This window comes from Gracilinanus agilis, chromosome 3 (assembly GCF_016433145.1).
Source record: "Gracilinanus agilis isolate LMUSP501 chromosome 3, AgileGrace, whole genome shotgun sequence".
In the NCBI taxonomy this organism is placed as follows: Eukaryota; Metazoa; Chordata; class Mammalia; order Didelphimorphia; family Didelphidae; genus Gracilinanus; species Gracilinanus agilis.
Window position 1 is genome coordinate 335,879,029 of NC_058132.1, and position 23,668 is coordinate 335,902,696.

The 23,668-nt window shown below is 37.4% G+C and overlaps 2 protein-coding genes across 2 annotated transcripts in view; both read left to right on the top strand.

Moving 5' to 3' along the window:
• The first annotated feature begins 1,746 nt into the window (after positions 1-1,746).
• Positions 1,747-11,613, top strand: SMCO1 (single-pass membrane protein with coiled-coil domains 1). Its single transcript, XM_044666717.1, has 3 exons — positions 1,747-1,802; positions 7,917-8,066; positions 10,755-11,613. The coding sequence occupies exons 1-3, from the start codon at positions 1,747-1,749 to the stop codon at positions 11,146-11,148; spliced, it is 600 nt and encodes a 199-aa protein (XP_044522652.1). The 3' UTR covers positions 11,149-11,613.
• Positions 11,614-18,999: 7,386 nt separating this feature from the next.
• RNF168 (ring finger protein 168) overlaps positions 19,000-23,668 on the top strand; it is a 36,355-nt gene continuing 31,686 nt past the window's right edge. Inside the window, exons 1-2 of the mRNA XM_044666718.1 lie at positions 19,000-19,073; positions 20,257-20,593. Of these exons, the coding sequence (XP_044522653.1) occupies positions 20,290-20,593 (304 nt within the window). The 5' untranslated portion in view covers positions 19,000-19,073; positions 20,257-20,289. The remainder of the gene's footprint in view (positions 19,074-20,256; positions 20,594-23,668) is intronic.

Here is a 23,668-nt window from a genome sequence, read left to right on the forward strand (position 1 = left end):
TCACTATTGATTAGAGAAATGCAAATAAAAACAATTATGAGGTAGCACTTCATATTTAGCAGTTTGACTAATATGACAGAAAAGGAAAACAATAAGTTGGAAGGGATATGGGAAAATTGGGACACATACATTGTTGGTGGAGTTGTGAACTGATTTAACTTTTCTGGGAAATAATTTGGAACTGTGCTCAAAAGGCTATAAAACTGTGTATGCCCTTTGATACAGAAATACCACTACTAAATCTGCATCCCTAAAAGGCTCAAAACATGGGGAAAGAACCTATTCATACAAAAATACTTATAGCAGCTTTTTGTGAAGGCAAAGAACTGGAAACTGAGAAGATGTCCTTCATTTGGGGGATGGCTAAACAAGTTGTAGTATGTTATTTTAATGGGATACAATTGTCCCATAAGAAATAATGAGCAAGATGATTCCAGAAAAAACTGTAAAGACTTACATGAACTGATGCAGAGTGAAGGGAGCAGAACCAGGAGCACACTATATATAATTAACAGCAATATTGTATGATGATCAACTGTGAATGACTTAATTATTCTCAGCAATTCAATGATCTAAGACAATCCCAAAGGAATAAATTAAGAAAAATGCCATCTGCCTACAGAGAAAGAACTGATGAAATCTGAATGCAGACGGAAGCATACTATTTTCGCTTTCTTATTTGTTTGTTTTGTTTGAATTTTCTTCCACAAAATGACTAATATGAAAATATGTTTTACATTTTTCTACATGTTTAACCTATATCAGATTGCTTGCTGTCTCAGGGAAGGGAGAAAGGAGGGAGAGAATTAGGAATTTAAAAAAATGTTTTTTTTTAAAGAAAGTTAAGATCTGGTATAATCCTAAAAGACTTATCCTGGGGAATGCTATCCACCTCCAGAGAAAAAACTCTTGGAAATCATCTTTCACATCAGTGTATTTTTGGTTTTATTTTGGAATTTTGATTGCATATGAGTTTGCTCTTACAACAATGACCAATATGGAAGTAGGTTTTGTATGACAACAAAAAATAAAATAAAATAAAAAGAATGTTTAAAATTGTTCTTATATGTAATTGAGGGGAAAAACAAAAAATTATTTAAAAAAACCTAATGCTGGGGGCAACTGGGGGCAGCTGGGGGCTCAGTGGATTGAGAGCCAGGTCCAGAGACAGGATGTCCTAGATTCGAATGTGACTTCAGACACTTCCTAGCTGTGTGGTCCTGGGCAAGTCACTTAACCCCATTGCCTAGCCCCTATCACTTTTCTGCCTTGGAACCAATACACAGTATTGACTCCAAGACAGAAGGTAAGGGTTTAAAACAAATAAATAAAAAACCTAGTGCTTTGAAGTATACAACTCATGAAGTTGTTAAAATTTCAAAGTAATTTCTTTGTCCCAGATTTACCTCTCCTTTTATGTGAGGCACTACATAATTTTGTGTGTGTATATGTATATGCAGTCAAACACACTGTTACAACTATACCCAGTTCTGAACAGTATATTAGTATATTAAGACTGATTACACTAATCAGGGCAAATATGTGGTATGTTCCTAGCCATCTAAGTTTGCATGTCTGTCCTTTGAAACTATATTTAGGTGTCCTGGCTATTAAAAGCTTTCAGGGCCGAGTGACCTCAGGGTGAATTTATATCCTATATTCATGCTGTTGCTCACTATTCCCGGATAGGAAGACTGGATTCAAATCTAAATCAGTTTCTTCATATTTATCACCTTTTTCCTTTTTATGAAGATGACCAGTGAGGCCTCATCCCTCCATCCCCTGAAAGAAGCAATGAAAAGGTCACTAACAACTAGTGGGGGTTGTGGTGGGGCCATGGGGGATGGGGAGCTCGGCTGAGGTTTTCTGGGAAGGTGGAGGGTGACGGCACAAAGGTAGAGGAGGCAGTGAAGTTGTGCTGGGAGTATGGGGTCTACTAATTAGATTCCTGTTCTTGTTAAAGTGACCCGCAGGCTAGAACATGTAAATCTTGGTATTCAGATAAAAAATATTCTACTTGTCCTGTCATCAAACAAAGTATGTGTATGTGTACATGTACTCCAGTTCCTTTGTAAAAGGCAAGACATGGAGCTTCAGGCACAGAATCATGAATAACCCATTCTGTGCTGTGCCTGCTTCTTCTTTTTCTTGTCAAATTTAATGTGCACATTTTTTAAATTTGGCATTTCATGTACTCACCTCTTTTTGTGCTTCGTTTGTTTTTGTTGATTATTATTAAGGTCATTATAAAAAATAAATAAATCGTCCCCTATCTGAGGCCATATTTGAACCCAGGACCTCCTGGCTCCAGGTCTGGCTCTCAGTCCACTGAGTCACCTACCTTTCCCCAATTCATTTTATCTTCACGGCAATTGTGGGAGGTAGATACAATTATTATTCCCATAATCTTTTTTAACTTTAGTTTTATCTTCATGCAAAATATACTTCTATATTGGTCACTGTTTTATGAGCAGACTCATATATAACTGTTTTCCCTATCATTTACAGATAAGGAAACTGAGACCAAGGATAAGTGCTCAGGGTCACACAGCTAATAAATGTCTGAGGCTAAATTGAACTCAGATCTTCCTGACTCCAAATCCAGGACTCTATCCACTGTGCCACCCAGCTATTCCTGAGAGACTTTTATCAACCCACAGTATTGGCTTTAGGGGCATAGATCTTTATGAACAGCCATCTGCTAGTGGCTCTCGATCCTGGCTCAAAGGAGCTATCCAACTTGGCTAAGATCTACAGAGCTCATCCTAATGTTGTCATCATTGCCTTTTTTTAAATTTACTTTTATTTATTTCACTAAATATTTCCCAATTACATGTAAAAATTTGTAACTACTTGTTAAAAATTTGAGTTCTAAATTCTCTCCCTTTCATAGCTTCCCTTTTCTTTGAGATGGCAAACAATTTGATATCAGTTTTATGTGTGAACTCATTCAAAATATATTTCCAGATTAACCACATTGCAAAAGAAAACACAACGCAACAAAAGAGAGTAAAATAAATCTGCTTCAATCTGCACTCAAAGTCCATCAACTCTCACTCTGGAGGTAGATAGCATTTCTTATCATAGGTCCTTTGGATTGTCTTCTCATTGTCTTAATCAGAATTGCTAAGTCTTTCACAGTTAATTTTCCTTATAACACTGCTGTTACTGGGTACTATGTTCTCCTGATTCTGCTCACTGAACTTGCTTCAACTGTTTCTTATGATTTAAGGGCAGCTCTAATTCTGCTGCAGCTTCTCTCAACAGATGAGGAAAGATCAATATTATAAAAATCCACATTATTTCACATATAATAAGAACACTATAGCTCTATAGTTTTAAGGCAGAGAAAGGTAGGTGGCACACTGGATAGAGTCCCAGATTTAGAGTCAGGAAGATTTGAGTTTAATTCAGCCTCAGACATTACTAGCTATGTGACCCTGAGCAAGTCACTTAGTCTTTGGCTCAGTTTCCTCATCTGTAAATATTGGTAATAATAATAGCACCTACCTCCTAGAGTTGTGAAGATAAAATGAGTTGAGGACAGCTCAGTGGATTGAGAGCCAGGCCTAGAGATAGAAGATCCTGGCTTCAAATTCGGCCTCAGACACTTCCTAGCTGTGTGACCCTAGGCAAGTCACTTAATCCCCATTGCCTAGCCTTTATTACTCTTCTGCCTTGAAACCAATTCATAGTATTGAGTCTAAGATGAATGTTAAGAATTAAAAAAAAAAAGAAAAAATTAGTTCATGTTTGTAAAGTGCTTTGTAAACCTTAAACATCCTATATAAATGCTAGCTAGTTTTCCTTTCATTCTAGCAGCATCTTAGTTTTTCCTTCTTAATCTGTTTTGACTACACTAACATAACATCTATGCCAGATAAGCACAAAATATTAAGTTTATGAGTTTATGACAGTGAAGCACATGGTATGTTCAGAAGAGTAATATGTCTGGAACTTGACAAATGGGTAAGTTTTGTCCAGAGTTAGAGGAAGATAAAGGAGTACAATAGGGAAAATTAGCCTGAGGGAGTGATGGGAGCCATGAAGAAATACAAAAATAGCCAGCAAGTGAAGAGTAGAGATATTTGTTTGATTGGAATCAGTCAGTCAATCAATAAACATTGATTAAGGGCCTCCAGTGTTCCAGGCACTGTACTAAATACCCAAGATGCAAAAAAAGGCAAGAGATGGTTCCTGTTATTGAGAAGCTTACAGTCTAATGGAGCATTGTGTGCATTTGCCCAGGGAACTGTAGGAGGCAAAAGCCTAAGAACCTCAGCAAAGCTGAGGACCATAGAACAGCTGATGTTGGTCAGGTAGCTCACCCCTCCCCCGAGGTCTCCCTCACCCCACCCCCTCACCCTACAAAATCACTGATGTATACATTTCCTTGAGAATCTAAGTTAGGCTGTTACATGTTGATTTATGATCCTATAGAATCCATTGTGTAGACTCGATGAGGTAAACAAGGTTACATTGTACCACTTTACCAATCATTTACTTTCATTGTGTATGTGAAAGCTTGAGCAAAGACCCCAGCTTGTTTTGCCCTCTCTATAAAATAGTAGCTATTTCCAATAAACCTTGTGTCTGACAGCTACCAGCTTCACTGGTCCTTCTAACCCCCAATTGTGTTTGTGTCATCCTTCTTTTCACATTTCATTCTTCTTATCCCTTCAGTACCCCCTGACAGGGAACTTCTCAACCAACTTAGATTTTATAAAGATGTGTATATATGTATATATAAGATGGAAGTTAGGAGCAGGTGACAAAATGATAACAAAGCATAGCATTTTTCTGTATGGATGTAGGCATGGTTAGCTCAGAATGAGACAAGCGAGGCAAGGAAAATTGAGGACAACAAAAATTTCCAGGATAAAGGCAGAGGGACTCCACACAGCTTCTCCCTTCTCCCTTTCCACCGTGTCTCCCCACCCTTCTGCCCAGCAGCTCAATGGAAGCATGTACTCCTTCCCCTGAGTGGAGTACTTGGGCCACTCCCTCCCTTTCTCCCATTCTTGTTTGGGGTAATGGGGGGGTGGGGAGGGAGGACACTCAGTCTCTGGGTTGGTGGTGTAAAAGGTTCTAAAAGGTTTGCCATTCTGTCTTAGAATTGATACTAAGATAAAAAGTAAGAGTTTAAAAATAAACAAATAAGAAGTAATATAAAGAAAGAAGCACAAAAGGGCTGAACACTAACTTAGGGAAACAGTCCCCTTTAGTAGGAAGGTAGAAGCCTCAAAAAAGGAGACAGAGAAGAAGAAAGTAGAAACATAAGAAAACTAGGCGAACAGAATGTCATGGAAGATAATAAGAAAGAGGCTTTTAATAGTGACTTAAAATGCAGAATATTAAGAACAGAGCAATAAGTGGTAAAGAAAGTAGAAGTAGAATTCTAGTTGGAGAAAGAAATTTAGCATTAAAAGGAATTAGAAAGGGGGCAGCTGGGTAGCTCAGTGGATTGAGAGCCAGGCCTAGAGACTGGAGGTCCTAGGTTCAAATCTGACCTCAGACACTTCCTAGCTGTGTGACCCTGGGCAAGTCACTTGACCCCCATCGCCTACCCTTACCACTCTTCTGCCTTGGAGCTAATACACAGTATTGACTCCAAGACGGAAGGTAAGGGTTTAAAAAAAAAAAAAAAAAGGAATTAGAAAAAGAAATTTAGCATTAAAAGGAATTAGAAAAATAGGGTTATAATTAGATGAACCACCAAAATTAAGTGAAAGTTTTTTCATTTAAAGAAGAGCTGCTTGTGTTTGAGGATTTCTGGGTAATTATTCATGTTTCTAAACCTTTATCTTTTGCCTTTTGAAATACTGTATTCCACACTCTTTTCTTTTATGTAGCTGACAGGTCTTGTGTAACCCTGGCTGTGGGTCCTGAACTCTTTCATTCAGACTGTTCACAGTATTTTTTTCTTTGACCTGGAAGCTCTTCAATTGGGCTATAGCATTACTTGACATCTTCATTTGGGGGGTTCTAGGAGTCCAATGGCTTTCTTTTTTTTTGCCTTACCCTCTGCTTTAAATAAATTTTCACATTTTAATTTGTGATCATCTGGAAATATATTATCTGTATTTTTTACAATCATGGCATTCAGGAATCTGATAATTTAAAAATTATCTTTTCTAGGCCTGTTTTCTAGGTCATTTGTTTTTGATAAGAGGTATCTGACTTTCTTTCTATTTTTTTTAGTCTTTAAGTTTTGTTGCAATTCTTATTGTTGTCTCAAGGAATTATTGATCTCTGTTTCATCCAAATTAATTTTCAAGGAATCTGTTTACTTAAGTTTTCCACCTTAGTAATCTAGTTATTCTACTTCCAGTTCTTTTCTATGGAGGGCTCACTTCATTTACATAATCATTAAAAAACTCTTCCTTCAAGGAATTCCAATGTGATAATTCAGTGATTTTCTTTGAGGTTTTGCTGATCAACGACATGGAATGGTTGTCTTCTTCTGAATTTGTCTTGAACCATAGCTGGCTTCTGGTTAAATATAATATTTATCATCATTGGTTCTGTCTCTATGCTCATTTTCCAGCCTTATTTCCTGAACTGTGTAAAAGCAGATTTAACCCCAAACTCTATTTTAACATATTATAACCTTTTCTTTGTTCAAGATGGCTATAATTAGTACTTCAAATTGTCTTAGGGAAAGAGAGATGTCTGAGCTTAAGGTAACTAAGTCAGATTAGGTATTTCTCTCTCTAAGCTAGAAATGCTTGAATTTAGAATACTACTTAATAGTAAAAATTGTGTCTGTCAGACTTGTGTCTAAAATGCACACTACTGATATTTTTTTTCTTTTACAATGGGACTTTGGGTCAGAGTCAGAATTTATGAACTCCTTGGAGGAATAATGAGGTCCTGATCTATACTATCTGAAAATTGGATAATGAGCACCCCATTCTATAAGGACTCAGGAGCAGTTCTGGCCAGCATACTCTGCCATGATGGTCTATGCAGTTCAGTCTGTGCCAGGATAGTTTGATCCAAGGTACATCCCAATAATGGGCCAAGCCCTGCAAGATCCTGGGCTTTAGTTTGAGGTCAGAGTAACACAGCTAGTCTTTGGCTAGAATCTGGTCTAGACACTTGTGTCTTTGTCCTTACACAAAGCTGCAGGCTCCAGGGGCTCCTCTATTTTGTCACCAGTTTCCAATTTGGAGCACCTGTTAGCTAAACTCTTGGGCAAGGCTTTTCTTGCTGAGCCCCATCCCTATCGCCAAAAAGTTTCTGATTATCTCCTTGTGCAGACATGGGCTAACAAAAGTGCACTTGCTGTGGATACTCTTTGGATTTCATGATCATTAATCAGGTCAGCTGTTCTTTTTTCATTTTTGCTAGAGTAACTATGAAAGAGCTGGAATGTTCTGCTTCTCCTTTTCTACTACCTGGAAGAGCTGTTTTTGAAGATTTCTAATTATTACTGATGAAATTTAGATTAGTCACTGTCAAAGCAGTCAGGCTGTATGTCAGTACAGCAGCTCAATCAACTCTGCCCATTAATCTAAAATTAAACATCTTTCTTTCCTCCTTTCTTTTTTCTTTTCTTCTTTCCTTCCATTCTTTCTTCGTGCCTTCCTTTCTTTCTTTCCGTCTTTCTTCTTGGTTTTCCCACCTAGCTCAAGCTGTAAATATAGGGGCTATTTATGGCCTAATCCCCCTACTGGTAGTCATAGGACCATTAACCTGCTCCATTTCCTATGTAGGCTGGTTCCCTCCTCCTTAGGCAACCTGGTATCACTCTCCTCACCCTTTATCACATTAATGTTTAACTAGGTAATGTCTAACCACTGCAGCTCCGAATTTAGGACCTCAAGAATTTGCCTAGCTCAGTGTTCTTGGTAGTTGAGATTACAGATGTGCCCCACCACCCTTGACTAAAGCTTGATTTTCCCATTCTTTAGGGTAGAGAACAAACTCCAGACCTTGAAGACAGAGTTTGAAGAATTGGACTCTGCCATGGAAAATCTGACTAAAAAGTTTGAATTTCACAGAAAGACTTTGGCAAGCCAGACAGTCCAAGATGAGATGTGGACAGCAGTTCTAGAGATCAAGTAAGATCACACAAAATATTTCCAACAAAGCCTAGCAGCAAGAGTTAGAAAAAGAAATTCCATTTAAAATCACTCTAAACAATATAAAATACTTGGGAATCTATTTGCCAAGACAAATGCAGGAATTATATTAACACAATTATAAACACTTTTCACTCAAATAAAGTTAGATCTAAACAACTAGAAAAACATTAATTGTTCATGGGTAGGCTGAGCTAATATAACAAAAATGACAATCCTATCTAAATTAATTTACTTACATAGTGCCATGCTAATCAGACTAAAAAAACCTATTTTATAGAACTAGAAAAAATAATAAAATTCATCTAAAAGAACAAAAGGTCAAGAATATCAAGAGAACTTCTGGGGGAAAAAAGTGAAAGATGGTGGCCTAGCAGTACCAGATCTTAAACTATATTATAAAGCAGTAATCATCAAAACAATCTGGTACTGGCTAAGAAATATAAGGGGGATTGATGGATTAGATTAGGGGTAAATGACCTCAGCAATTTAGTGTTTGATAAATCCAAAGATACCAACTTTTGGGATAAGAACTCACTGTTTGCTAAAAACTGCTGGGAAAATTGGAAAATAGTATGATAAAAATTAGGTTTAGATCATATCTCACACCCTATACCAGGATACGGTCAAAATGCATATATGATTTAAACATATAGTGATATTATAAGTAAATTAGGGGAACACAGAATGGTTTACCTATCAGGTCTGTGGAAGGGAAGAATTTATGACCAAACAGATAGAGAATATTACATGATATAAAATGGATAATTTTTATTATATTAAATTAAAAAGGTTTTATACAACAAAACCAATGTAATTAATATTACAAGGCAGTGGTTCCCAAACTTTTTTGGCCTACCGCCCCCTTTCCAGAAAAAATATTACTTAGCGCCCCCTGTCAAATACTATCACTGCCCCCTTACAGTTATTCATTGCCCCCAAATATACCTGTGGCCATCACCACTTCCCTAGATTGCTGCAGCACCCACCAGGGGGCAGTGGTGCCCACTTTGGGAATCACTATTACAAGGGAAACAAACTGGGAAAAAATTTATAACAAATTTCTCTAATGAAGGTCGCAAGGTCTCAATTCTCAAATATATAAAGTAACTAAATCAAATTTATAAAAATCCAAGTCATTCCCAAATTGATAAATGGTCAAAAGATATGAATAGACAATTTTCAGATGAAGAAATCAAAGCTATTAATAGTCATATGAAAAAATGTTCTAAATCACTCTTAATTAAAGAAAAGCAAATTAAAACAACTCTGAGGTACTATTTCATACCTATCAGATTGGCCAATATGACAGCCAAGGAAAATGATAAATGTTGGAGAGAATGTGGCAAAATTGGTACACTAATGCATTGCTGATAGAGTTGTGAACTGAACCAGTCATTCAGGAGGGCAACTTGGAATTATGCCCAAAGGGTTTTAAAAGAATGGATGCCTTTTGATCCAGTAATACCAGTACTAGGTTTGTATAGCAAAGAGATTTTAAAAAAAAAATGGGAAGGACCTGTTTGTACAAAAGTATTTATAGCTGCACTTTTTGTGGTGGCAAAGAATTGGAAACTAAAGGGATGTCCCTCAATTGGGAAATGGATGAACAAATTGTGGTAAATTACAGTAATGGAATACTATTGTGCTATAAAGAATGGACAGGATGATTTCAGAAGGAACTGGAAAGACCTACGTGAACGATGCAGAATGAATTAAGCGCAACTAGGGAAACATTGTACACAGTAACAGTAATATTGTGAAATGATCAAATGTGATAGACTTAGCTACTAACAGCAATATAATGATCCAGAACAATTCTGAAGGACTTATGAAAAAGAATGCTATGGGGCAGCTGGGTAGCTCAGTGGAGTGAGAGTCAGGCCTAGAGACAGGAGGTCCTAGGTTCAAACCCAGCCTCAGCCACTTCCCAGCTGTGTGACCCTGGGCAAGTCACTTGACCCCCATTGCCCACCCTTACCACTCTTCCACCTATGAGACAATACACCGAAAGTACAAGGGTTTAAAAAAAAAAAAAAAAAAAAAAAAGAATGCTATCCACCTCTAAAGAAAGAACTGTTGGAGTGGAAATGCAGATGAAAACATATCATCACTTACTTATTTGGATATATGTTTTGGGGTTTTGGTTTTATAAATTTATTCACTTATAAAAATGAATAATTTGAAAATGGGTTTTGTATGATAGTACATAGATAACCCAGATTGAATTGCTTCCCAGCTCTGAGAGCTGGGAGGGAAGAAAGGAGGGAGACAACTTGGATCATATAACTTCAGAAAACTTATATGGAAATTTGTTATTAACATTTTTAAATTTTTTTTAAAGATCACACAAAATGGGGGGGAGGAATGGACTTTTTCATGACTTAGTAGGTGTTTATTATTTTAATGGTTATCCAACTCTGTATTTCCCAATGCTATTGCAATAATGGGCCCTGAAAGAACATATTTCCCTAGATGCAATGAAGCCTAAGTAGCAACTCATTATAATCTAGGTGCTTCTTAAATACTTTTTCTTTTCCCAGAAAAAAAAAATGTGGTTTACTTGTCAGGTTTATCATTTTAAACTGGTTTCTCTTAATGGAACTTGTTCTTATGTCTGCAGAAAATAGTTTTGTTTCTCAAAAACTTTTCCCACCCTTTTTATAGGTTCACTTCTTTGGAATTAAATATATTCTACAGCTACATCATTGAAACACTTCACTACCTACATTCTCAGGTGCTTGAGAAACTTCCAGACTTAGCAAGAGGGCTTCCCACTTTGGCCACTGTTCTTAAGCGAAAAAACAATAACAAACAGATTAGAGTTGTATGGGAGACAGTTTTAGAGGCCCTGGGACTTCAGGAAGAAGATGTCAAAGCCTTCTGTACCTTCTTTATTGCACATAGCAGCAAAGCAGAATATTATTCAGCTAATCTGAGGCAGTTGTACATCCCTGATGCCACCCCCATAATAACCAACATGGTAAAGAACCAAGTTTTGAAGAATAGTTTGCTACATGCAGTTCAGGTAATAGAGAAGAAGAAAACCATAAATGCATAAAAAATAACAAAAGAAAATCTTGAAAATGATGGCATTTCCCATCTAAAACTAATTTATGAGTAATGAGAAGTTCTAAATATTTATGTTCAGATATGCAACTCTCTAAATTTTGTTGCTCACAGACCAGGAGAATATTAAAGATACCGCTCCTTAGATCATACTAACTTGAAAGAATTGAAAGGAGATAAGATCCCAAGAGCTCTGAAGGCAACTGAACAAAAAACCTGAAGCTTGGAATAGTGTTCCTTTCACCACATATAAAGAGTCCAACTTTAACAGTTTTTAAGTTAAGAGAAAAAAGAAAGGCTGGAAAATGAACAAATGACAAAAAAAATAAACTCAAAATAGAAATTTTTTTTGGTGAGAAGGAAGCTCAAAACACAAACTCCGAAGACAACAAAGTCAATACTTAATGAATCTAAAACCTCTAAAAAAAATAGAAATTGCTCTCAAACCCAAAACAAATTATTGAAAGACCTCAAAAAGGATTTAAAAAATCAAATAAGAGAGACTGAAGAAAAAATGGGAAAAGAAATGAGAGTGATCCAAGAAAAACATTAAAAAAAAAGTCAATAGCTTGGTAAAGGAAGCACAAAAAATAATGAAGAAAATAATATCTTAAATAACAGAATAAGCCAGTTGATAAAAGAAGCAAATTCCTTAAAAGACAGAATTGACCAAATGGAAAAAAGATATACAAAATGAACTAAAGAGAAGAACTTCTTAAAAGGCAGAATTGGCCATGTGGAAAAAGAGGTACACAAACTGACTGAGGAAAAGAACTCTTTAAAAAGTAGAACTGGCCAAATGGAAAAGGAGGTAGAAAAGTTCACTCAAAAAAATAATATCTCAAAAATTCTAATTGGCCAAGTGGAAGCTAATGACAACATGAGACATCAAAAAACAATAAGACAAAGTCAAAAGAATGACAAATAGAATAAAAAATGAAATATCTCATTGGCAAAACAACTGACCCGGAAAATAAATACAGGAGAGATAATCTAAGAATTATTGGACTACCTATAAACTATGATTAAAAAAAGAGCTTATTTTCATGAAATTATCAAAACTGCTCTGATATTCTAGAAACAGAGGGTAAAATGGAAATGGAAAGAATTCACTGAATACCTCCTAAAAGAGATCCTAAAAGGATAACTCCTGGGAATATTATAGCCAAACTCCAGAACTCCCAAGTCAAGAAGAAAATATTTCAATCAGACAAAAAGAAATAATTCAAACATCATAGAACCATAGCTAGAATAACACAAGATTGTGCAATTTCTTCTACATTAAAGAATCAGAGGGACTGGGCAAAAGAGCTAGAATTTCAATCAAGAATCACTTACACAACAAAACAGCATAATCCTTCAGGAGGAAAAAATGGGTATTCAATGAAATAGAAGACTTTCAAACATTCCTGATGAAAAGACCAGATAGTCAGTTTTATTAGCATGTAGTTGGGCCAATAAAACTACATAAATAAAATGGATGAATTTTTACCAAAAAATATAAATTGCTCAAATTAATAGAATAAGAACTAAAATACTTAAATAATCCAGACTTAGAAAAAGAAATTGAACCATAAGTAGACTCCCAACAGGAGGAAAAATAGGAAAAGATGTAATTATAAACTAATTCAATCAAATATTTAAAGAAAAATTAATTCCATTACTACATAACTATTTGAAAAAATAGGTAAGGAAAAACTCCTAACAAATTATTTTCATTTCAAATTATGGTCTGGATACCTAATCCAGAAAGAGTCAAAATAAAGAAAACTTTACACTAATTTCTCTAATGAATACTGATGCAAAATATTAAATAAAATATTAGAAAGGAGATTATAATATATCACATAGATCATACACTATGAGCATGATGGACTACCCACAAGGATACTACACATTAAACTAGGAATGCTGGTATCAACTGTATTTTTGAAACCTATAAGTTTGCCCCTGTCCCTTAGGAACTTTTCTCGAGTGGCTGGAAACATCTTTTTGTACCCATTGCAAAGCATTAGCCCCTTCCTGTTAATCAAGCCTGAGTTTATCATTTCCTTTTGCTAATTAGAACTAATCAATCTTACTTCCTATCCTTTGCTCCTCAAAAGATATATAAGAGGGGCAGCTGGGTAGCTCAGTGGAGTGAGAGTCAGGCCTAGAGACAGGAGGTCCTAGGTTCAAACCCGGCCTCAGCCACTTCCCAGCTGTGTGACCCTGGGCAAGTCACTTGACCCCCATTGCCCACCCTTACCAATCTTCCACCTATGAGAAAATACACCGAAGTACAAGGGTTAAAAAAAAAAAAAAAAAAAAAAAAAAAAAAAAAGATATATAAGACCCTAAGTTGTGTCACTCTTTAGAGAATTAGTTAGCATGTCAATTCTCTCAGAGACATTGTCCCCAGAGCCCCCAGGGATCTACTCTGTGTGGTTTTTAGCTCTTGGCTCTGTGTAGTGATTGTGGAGTACTAATGGACCTCTCTCTTTCCTGATTAAAGATTTGGTTTTGCTGACTATTTTATTGGTTCTGTGTTTTTCCATGTCGACACTGGTTTCATTCAATATTAGGAAAACTCTACACACAACTGACCATGTTATGATAATTACAATAGGTGTAGAAAAAGCTTTTGGCAAAACATAATCATTCCTGTTAAAAACAGAAAAGCATAAGAACAAATGGAGCTCTCCTTAAAATGATTAATAGCGCTCCCTAAAACTAAAAACAAGTATTCTCTGTAATGGAGATAGCTAGAAGCCTTTTCAGTAAGATTAATGGTGAAGTCAGGATGTCCTTTATCACTATTACCTTCAAAATTTACTAGAAATACTAGCTATAAAAATAAGACAAGAAAAAGAATGAAAGAATAAGCATAGGTAATAAGGAAACAAAATATCCAGATGATATGATGGTTTGCTTGGAGAATCTGTGTTATTGGAAATTTTGGGGTCTTTGAACTATACTTCCCATGAGGCCACTGGTTTCCTGTCATTATGTGCTGATGTACACAGGGGTATAAAATTGAGGGGCTGGTGTTCCCAGTTTCCTTCCTATGGCAGCATGGTGGCAACAGGGAACGGCATGTTGTTTGAACAGCCTAAGCTAGCATGGCACATGGTATTATTTTCTAGTGATTATTAATAAATCTTACAAAATCATAATATTTTTAAAGTTATCATATATTAATTTTATTTTTTACAGATCCTAGAAAGTCAACTAAAAGTCTTATTGAAGCAATTAACAACTTAAGAAAAGTTGTAGGCACAAAATAAACCCATACAAATCATCGTCATTTCTATATATTAATGACCCATGAAGAAAGGATGGAGAAACATTTTCATTTAAAATTACTACAGACAGGAGACAGCTTGGTGACTCAGTAGATTGAGCACTAGGCCTAGAGATTGGAGGTTCTATGTTCAAATCTGACATCACATATTTCCCAAGTACTGCTCTTCTGCGTTGGAACCAATACACAATATTGATCATAAAACAAAAGGTAAGGGTTTTTTATTTAAAAAAAAATACAGACAGTATAAAATACACAGTACTCTACTTGCCAGGACATAAACAGAAGTTATAGGAACAGAATTGCAAAACAATACACAAATACAGATCTAAATAACTAGAGAAATATTGCTCAGGGGAAGACTGAGCTAATATAATAAAAATGCCAATAATTCTGAAATTAATTTTCTTATTCAGTGCCATACCTATTAAACTACCAAAGAATTACTTTATAATAGGAGAAAAATATGAACAAAATTAAATCTGGGGGAAGAAAAGGTGAAGAATATTTTTAAAAAAGAATAAATGAAAGGAAAAAAATTAAAGAAAGGAAACCTAGTAGTAGTACCAGCACTATACTACAAAGTTGTAATCATCAAAGCAATTAGATACTGGAGAAGAAATAGAGAGCTTGATCAGTGAAACAGATTAGGTATACAATGCACAGAAGCAAATAAGCACAGGAACCTAGTTTTTGAAAAAGTCAAAGATCCTAGCTATTGAGGCAAAAATTTATTATTCAACAAAAGCTGTAGGGAAAACTGAAAAGTAGTCTAGCAAAAACCAGTATTTCATACTATATGCCAAACTCAAAATAGATACAAAATTTTGTCAATGTGAAATCTGGACACCTCAATTTTACCCCTGCCCTTTGAGAAACCCCAGTACCAGGTACTCCTGTTTTAGGTTGAACTATAGACCTTAAACTGTTTGGGGACCCTTGTGTGGGTGGAATCTGTGGACAGAGTCAAAATGTTGAGTGCCTTTATTTGTTTTAGAAGTTTCTCCCAATGTATTAAGTCCTCTCTCAGGAAGCACAACTCTTAGTTTGACCCTTTCCTTTGTAATTGTTATAGTTGACTGCTCCCTGATACCCCTGAGGGTGGCTGCAGACCTCTTAGTTTGTCTATGCAGGCTTGCCATACCAAGTTCTCCAAAGAATATAAAAGACCCCCAAGTTCTGTCCCTCTTTGGAGCTGGCATCTAGTGCAATGTCTTCTCCCAGGGATACAGTCTCCAGAGTCCCCAGGGTATAGGCCCTGTGTAGATCTTGATGCTGGGCTCTATGTGGCGACTGAATATTGGACTTATCCCTATCCTGATTAAAGACGGGTTTTTCTGACTAATAGTTCTGTGTTTTTTCCAAGTAAACAATTTAAACATAAAGGATGACATCACAAACTAGTTGGTGGAGCATGGAAGAAATTACCTCTCAGATCTACAGAAAGGGGAAGAGTTTATGAGAAAAGAAAAAATAAGTTCACAGGAGGTAAAATGGGCAATTTTGATTACATAATTTTTTTAAATGAAAAATTGCAACAAATTGCAGCAAAAGTTAGAAGCAGAAAACTGGAGGTAGAAATCTTTGCAGTAAGTATTTCTGATAAAGGTCTCATTTCTAAGATATATTTGCAAAAAAAAATGGTTAAAAGATATGAATAGGCTATTTTTAGAGAAAGAAATCCAAGCTATCAATAGCCATAGGAAAAAATGCACTAGAAATGCAAATTAAACAACTCTAAATCACTTTATACCCATTAGATTAGCTAAAATGACAGTAAAGGAAAATGAAAATTCTAGAGAGGCCATGGGAAAAAAGTAGTGTTGTTGGAGCTGTGAATTAGTCCATTCTAGAAGGTAATTTGGAACTAAACTCCAAAAGCTATTGTCCCTGGGATTGATTGCTTCTAGAACTATATTCCAAAGAGATTAAAGAAAAAAGGGAAAGCAGCCATGTATTAAAAAATAAATATTTTCTATTAAACTATTCCAATAAATAGCTGCTCTTTTTGTGGGGGGAAAGAATAAAAAACTGATGGAACTCCCATCAATTGGGGAATGACTGAACAAGTTATGGTAGATGAATGTGATGGAAAACTATTGTGTATAAGAAATGGAGAAAGGGGGGCAGCTGGGTAGCTCAGTGGAGTGAGAGTCAGGCCTAGAGACAGGAGGTCCTAGGTTCAAACCCGGCCTCAGCCACTTCCCAGCTGTGTGATCCTGGGCAAGTCACTTGACCCCCATTGCCCACCCTTACCAATCTTCCACCTATGAGAAAATACACTGAAGTACAAGGGTTTAAAAAAACAAAAAAAACAAAAACAAAACAAAAAAAAGAAATGGTGAAAGGAATAGTTTCAGAAAAACCTGGAATATCTTACATGAACAAAAAAAAATGTAGAATCAGGAGAACAATCTACACTGGAACAGCAATGTTGTAAAGAAAATCAACTCTGAAAGATTTAGTAACTGATCTACACAATGATCAAACACAATTCCAAATGACTCAAGGAAATACACTATTCACCTCCAGATAGCTACATTAAATTTTCTCTATATTTTGAACATAGCTAATGGAATAATTTTTTTGCATGTTTATACATATTTGCATGGAATTTTGGTTTTAATTCTTGCCTTCTTAGTGGGTGGGAGAAGGGCAGTAGAGGAAGAGAGTTTGGAACTGAAAATAAAATTGAATTACTGGGGGGAAAAAGAAAATGTCTTCATTTAATTCCATTAAGACAAGTATCTCTAGAATATGCCTTTGACTAGAGTGAAAGGGAACTCCTAACATAGCACAATGCCCAAGCTCACAGTAGTCACTTATAAATATTTGTTGACTTGATTTTAAGGTGATGTTTACAAAAGGAATTTATGACTTGAAAATCTCTCAAATCCAAGTCTTTTCTACTAACAATTTAATAATAGTAACTAGTATTTACCTACTATTTGGTAAGCTTTATTTAAATTATCTAGTCTTTGCCCAAAAGGTGCTTTCAATCTAAAGTGGGAGGCAAAATTCATTCAATTAAATAAACACATTGCCTTGATAATGTGCTTACTAGGTGCTAAGCTCTCGCAGATACAAAAAGAGGTAAAACACGGTCCCTGCCCTCAAGGATCTTACAATTTTTTTCAGTCTCCGAATGGATATAGGTTCTGTTAACTAGGGAAAAAACCACAATATTATTTAATGTTCAGAAAAACCAAGTCCTTTATCAGGAGAGAGGTAGTGTTCACTATTTGACCAACAGCAGTATTTCTGAGAGGATAGCCATGCTAGGTAATAACTCCCAAGAGGGACAGAATTTGAGGGTCTTTTATACCCTCTGGAGAACTTGGTACAGTAAGATTGCATAAACAAACTGCAAGCAGGCTGCAAAGAGGTTGTAGCCAGCCTCAGGGGTATCAGGGAGCAGTCAACTCTAATAATTACAAAGGAAAAAGTTGCTGGGTTTCCTGAGGGAGGACTTTAATACAATGAGAGAAGCTTCTAAAACAAATAAAGGCACTGAGTATTTAACCATGTCTACTAATCTTACCCAAACTAGGGTCTCCAAACAGTTTTAGGTCTATCGTTCAGCCCAAACCAGGTGTGCCTGATATTGGGGTTTCTTTAAAGGGCAGGGGTAAAATTGAGATGTCTAGATTTTAAATTGATGGTTCCAAAAGCGGTAGGGGCTAGGCAATTGGTGTTAAGTGACAAGCCCACGGAGTGTCTGAGATAAATTTGATCCCAAGACTTCTTCTGTCTGGGACTGGCTCTCCACTGAACCACCTTCTGATCTGCTCTTAAGTCTGTTTAATCAAGAAAACAATAAATCAAGCCATGACTTGTAGCTTTTGCCAAATTCCCAAATATAAATTCAAGTGAAAATCTAACGATGGGCTTAGTATAAAAGGGCTTCAGTACACCACGTGAAGTAAACACTAGCTTAATACTTAATAAATAACTAAATTAGGAAATCTTAATAAGCAACTTAAGGGGATCAGGAAAGCCATGACATAGGGGGTGGCAAGAGAACTCGAAGCAAACAGGATTCCATAGTTTCATCGAACATTCACTAAACACCTTCTACGGAAGAACTGGCGCTAGTTTAACGCGGAAGAGGAGATAAACAGAAAACAAACAAGGAGGCGGAACAATGACGTTATGGCGGGAACTTCTCAGCTGTGGGACCAGGGCGCTCCGAAAAGGTGCCTGCTGATTGGCTGCGGGAGCGCGCGCTAAGGCCTGAATTCTTGGGCTGGAGGTTTAGCCCCACCTCGCTTGGCCGCTTCCCGGGAAAAGGTTGGAGAAAGTCTCAGTCTGCCGGATATGACGGCACATTTAGTTGAATCTGGGGCCGCTTGTTCCGGGGTGGGCAAGGGCTAGTGGGAAAGCGCGTCGGGGAATGTGGGAGGGGCACGTGGGACAACCTCGGCTGGCCTCAGCGATTGCTATTCCAGCGCTGGGTTGCTGCCGCCGTAGTGCAAAGGCGTTTCCGTGAGCGCAGCTCCGGGAGCAGGGTAGCTGCTGCAACTCCCTCCGCTGAAGTGGAGGAAAGACATCCGAAGCCGTGGCTTGGGGCGTCACGTCCGAGGAGTGACCCAGGAGCCGCCCTGTCCCTGCCGCCGGGGGAGACCTCCTGCTGAGTGAGTCTGGAGGCTCAGCCTTTCCAAACCGGGGGGACGGGGTTGAAGGGCGCCGAGTCTTGGGAGCTTGTTGGGGGGCGTTCTGCACCCTTCCCTGGTGGCCTCTTCCAAAACTGGATCGGTTCTGATCTGGATGCATCCCCCGCCTCTGGCTACCAAGAACCTGGGCGTCCCTGCTTGCGACTGCCGCCCCCAGGGGCGTTTCATTCATTGCAGATTTGCGTCGTTGCGTTTAAACTTAAAACGAAAGCAATGATAAAATACATTTAGAGGCATCGAGTTCCTCCATTCCATGCTATCCCTTCTACCCCCACACCTCCAGGGGAGGATAAGACCCTCTGCCTGGGCTGAAGGGATGAAATGAGGTAATTTGTGAGACGCATCTTAGGAAACTAAGAGAAGAAATCTATAAAGCAGCGTAGGGGATTTTCCCCCAGTTACGTAGAAACAATTTGTGGCAATTGTTTTCTGACATTTTAAGATTCATATTCTTCCTCTCCCTAACTCCCCTCACTCTCAGAGGCAGTGAATTGTCAGGTATAGATTATACCAGGGCTTTTGTGCAATACGTGTTTCCACAGAAATGTTTTTTTAAAAAAGGGAACAAGAAAGGGTAGCTAGGTGTAGAGAGAGCTAGGCCCAGAGATGAGGTCTTAGGATCGAATCTTGCCTCAGACACTTATTAGCTTTGTGACCCTGGACAAGTCCCTTAACCCCCATTGCCTAGCCATTATTGCTCTTCTGACCTAGAACCAATACACTATTGATTCTAAGACCGAAGGTAAGCGTTTTTTAAAAAAGGGAACAAGAACCAGAATCATTTGTGGGGTAGGGCTGGTGCGTGCCTATGGGCATCCCTACTGTATGTGGTTCAAGAACAGTAGGATCCCCATTAGTCAACGTATTATCTCAGATTTTTAAAAAGTTTTCAAATAAATATTTGTTTGCATTCTCAGTGAGTAGAGGAGGGGTTTTAGGGAGATCAGAAAATTTGGAATTCAAAAAAAATGTTAAATTAAAAATAAATTTTAAAAAAATTTATTTTCTCTTCCATTCCTTCCTTTGGAAAAAGAAAAAAAGAAAAAAAACGATAACAAAACACATTGTTTTTCTTCCAATAGGAAAGTGAAGTAAAGTTGCTTTCTCTGATTCAATGTATTTAAATAGTTTCTTTTTCTTTTAGGTGTTGATGCTGAATTAACGTTCCCTCATTAAAATGGCTTCAACTCCCAATGTTATGCTTCCTTTATCGGATTGCTTGTGCCAGATATGCACAGATATCCTTATAGAACCCGTAACTCTGCCTTGTAGCCACACACTTTGTAATGCCTGTTTCCAATTGACTGTGGAAAAGGCTAATCTGTGCTGTCCTTTTTGTCGTCGGAGAGTGTCTTCGTGGGCCAGGCAACATGCCCGGGAAAATACTCTAATCAACATGGAACTGTGGGATAAAATTCAAAAAAGTTACCCAGAAAAGTGCAAGAAAAAAACTACGGAGGAGGATTTGGATGATGATGATGGTGAGTAAAGAGAGTTCTTCCTTTGGAAAACGATTAGTATTTATTTAAGGACAGTCGCTTATTTTTTTTTTTTCTTTTACCACAGCTAGTGTTGATCTATGTTGTTTTTATCTGAAGTTTGGGTGTCTATTTACCAAGCAGGGTCAGGGGAAGTTAACACCTTGTTCTTACATATTCACCACTGCTATAATAGACCTTCAATTTATAAATGAAAAATGGGGATGATTCAGTTGCTGCAGGTATCCAACTTAGTCTTAAATTCAAATGTTTACAGATATACTTATAAAAAAAATTAATTGTTGCACACATCTTTGCTCTCTTTGATTTCAGTTTTGGTTGTTTCTGTGTCTCTATTCATTCCTTTAACTATCACTAAGCTGACAGTGGTGCCCTGTTCCCAGCCCTGGCAGACAAAGCCTATTTTTGTTGTTCTGTCTGTCCGCTTCTTTGTGACCCCAATTGGGATTTTCTTGGCAAAAATACTGGAGTGGTTTGACATTTCCTTTTCCAGCTCATTTTACAAATGAGAAAACTGAGGCAAACAGGGTGAAATGGCTTATCCAGGGTCACCCAACTAGGAAGTATCTGAGTAGGATTTCCTGACTTCAGTTTATCAGCTCTTCCCCAAGATAATAAAGCCTAAACTCTTCCAAAAATTGAAATGGACAGTGTTCAAGAACTATAAACTATTAAAAATTCCATTCCCTTGAACTTACCTACTCAATATCCTTTTCCTGTCCTTTTCCACATGAAACTCTTTAGTATCTTTCCTTTGCATTTCACTTCAGTCCTACAAGCACCAACCATGTGCCAGGCATATTAGTAGGGATAAGAAGACAAAATATGAAGCAGTTTTGCCTTCAAGGAGCTTGGTTTTCTAGGGAAACTGGAATAGAAAATATTCCTCATGCTGCCTGTTCCCACTCTGCTTGAAAAATACTCTTCTCAGCCTTTCTAAACCTTACACCTACATTAAATCAAAATCAAATGGGAAAATATCAGTGAAGTGCTCGGTACTATGCTTATTCCATTCCCCTCTCATTATCTCTTGCATGAAGCCTTCCATTATGATTACAGCTCATGTTGCTGAACAATTATGTATGTAGTGTCTATGCCAGAGTCAGTATAAACTACAGCACCCACTATCTGTTTTTATACAGCTTCCAACTAAAAGTTGGAAAAAGTTTGTTTTTTTTTAAAGTTTTATTGTGTTTTAAAATGTAAAAGCCAGGGGGCAGCCGGGTGGCTCAGTGGATGGAGAGCCAGGCCTAGAGATGGAGGTCCTAGATTCAAATCTGGCCTCAGACACCTCCCAGCTGTGTGACCCTGGGCAAGTCACTTAACCCCCATTGCCTACCCTTACCACTCTTCTGCCTTGGAACCATTACACAATATTGACTCCAAGAGGGAAGGTAAGGGTTTACTTAAAACAAACAAATAAATGTATGTATGCATGTGTGTGATCCCGGCTATATGCCACACAATTTAGTGCTTGATTATATATTGTCTTCTCCAATATTCATGCATATATCAATAGTGGCACCTTTTGCATGGATAGCACTTTGCACTTTTCATAGCACCTTCTTGTAAATCACCAACCCAGTAAGTATTTAAGTACTTGCTAAATATGAGATACTGTGCTAGACTGAGACTGACAAAATGAAAGATCTCAAGGAAATTACATTCTGCCCTGAGGTAACAATATGTAAACACTATTATTAAGTTGAGAAAGGAGAGAATTATAATTAAGGGAATCAGAAAATGCTTATCTCAAGAGTTAAAGCCAATTTTGTTTCCTTAAGCCCTTACCTCCTGTCTTAGAATCAGTACTGTGAATTGGTTTTGAGGCAGAAGAGCTATGGCCTATGCAACAGGATTAAGTGATTTGCCCAGGGAAATCAGACATACAGCTAAGAAGTGTCTGAGGCCGGATTTTAACCCAGGACCTCCCATCCCTGGGCCTGGCTTTCAAATACACTGAGCCACACAGCTGCCCTCTAGAACCAGTGTTTTTTTTTGTTGGTTTTGCCTTTTGTTTTTTGTTGGTTTTGTTTTGTTTTGGAAAATTGTATTTAATTAATTGATTTAGAATATTTTTCCATGGTTACATGAATCATGTTCTTTCCTTTCCCTCCTCCCACCCCCCTTCCATAGCCAGTGAGCAATTCCACTGGGTTTTATACATATCATTGATCAAGACCTATTTCCATATTATTAATATTTGCACTAGGGTGATTGTTTAGAGCAGTGATTCCCAAAGTAGGTGCCACTGCCCCCTGGTGGGTGCTGCAACTATCCAGGGAGGCGGTGATGGCCACAGGTGCATTTGGGGGTAGTGAATAACTTTAAGGGGGTGGTGATAGTATGTGACAGGGGGTGCTAAGTAATATTTTTTCTGGAAAGGAGGCAGTAGGCCAAAAAAGTTTGGGAACCACTGGTTTAGAGTCTACATCCCCAATCCTATCTCCATCAACTCATGTGATCAATCATATATTTTTCTTCTGCGTTTCTGCTCCAACAGTTCTTTCTTTGAATGTGGATAGCGTTCTTGTCCTGGATTATTTGCATTGCAGCTAGTAGAGAAGTCCATTACATTTGATTATGCCACTATGTATCTGTCTCTGTGTATAAGGTTCTTCTGGTTCTGCTCCTTTCTCTCTGCATCAATTCCTGGAGGTCCTTCCAGTTCACTTGGAATTCCTCCAGTTCATTATTTCTTTTAGCACAGGAATATTCCATCACCAACAGATACCACAATGTGTTCAACCATTCCCCAATTGAAGGGCATCCCCTCATTTTCCAATATTTTGCCACCACAAGAGCGCTGCTATAAATATTTTTTTGTGAGTTTTTTTCTTTATTATCTCTTTGGGGTATAAACCCAGCAGTGGTATTGCCGGATCAAAGGGCAGACAGTCTTTTAAAGCCCTTTGAGCATAATAAAACCAGTTTTTTAAAGAAGATTTGTTCTGAATTCTTCCATCTCTAATCATATAGCTTTTAATTCAGTTCAGCAAATATTAAGTGTCTACTTTGTGCAAACTTTGAGCATCATAATAAAAATTAGAAGGCGAG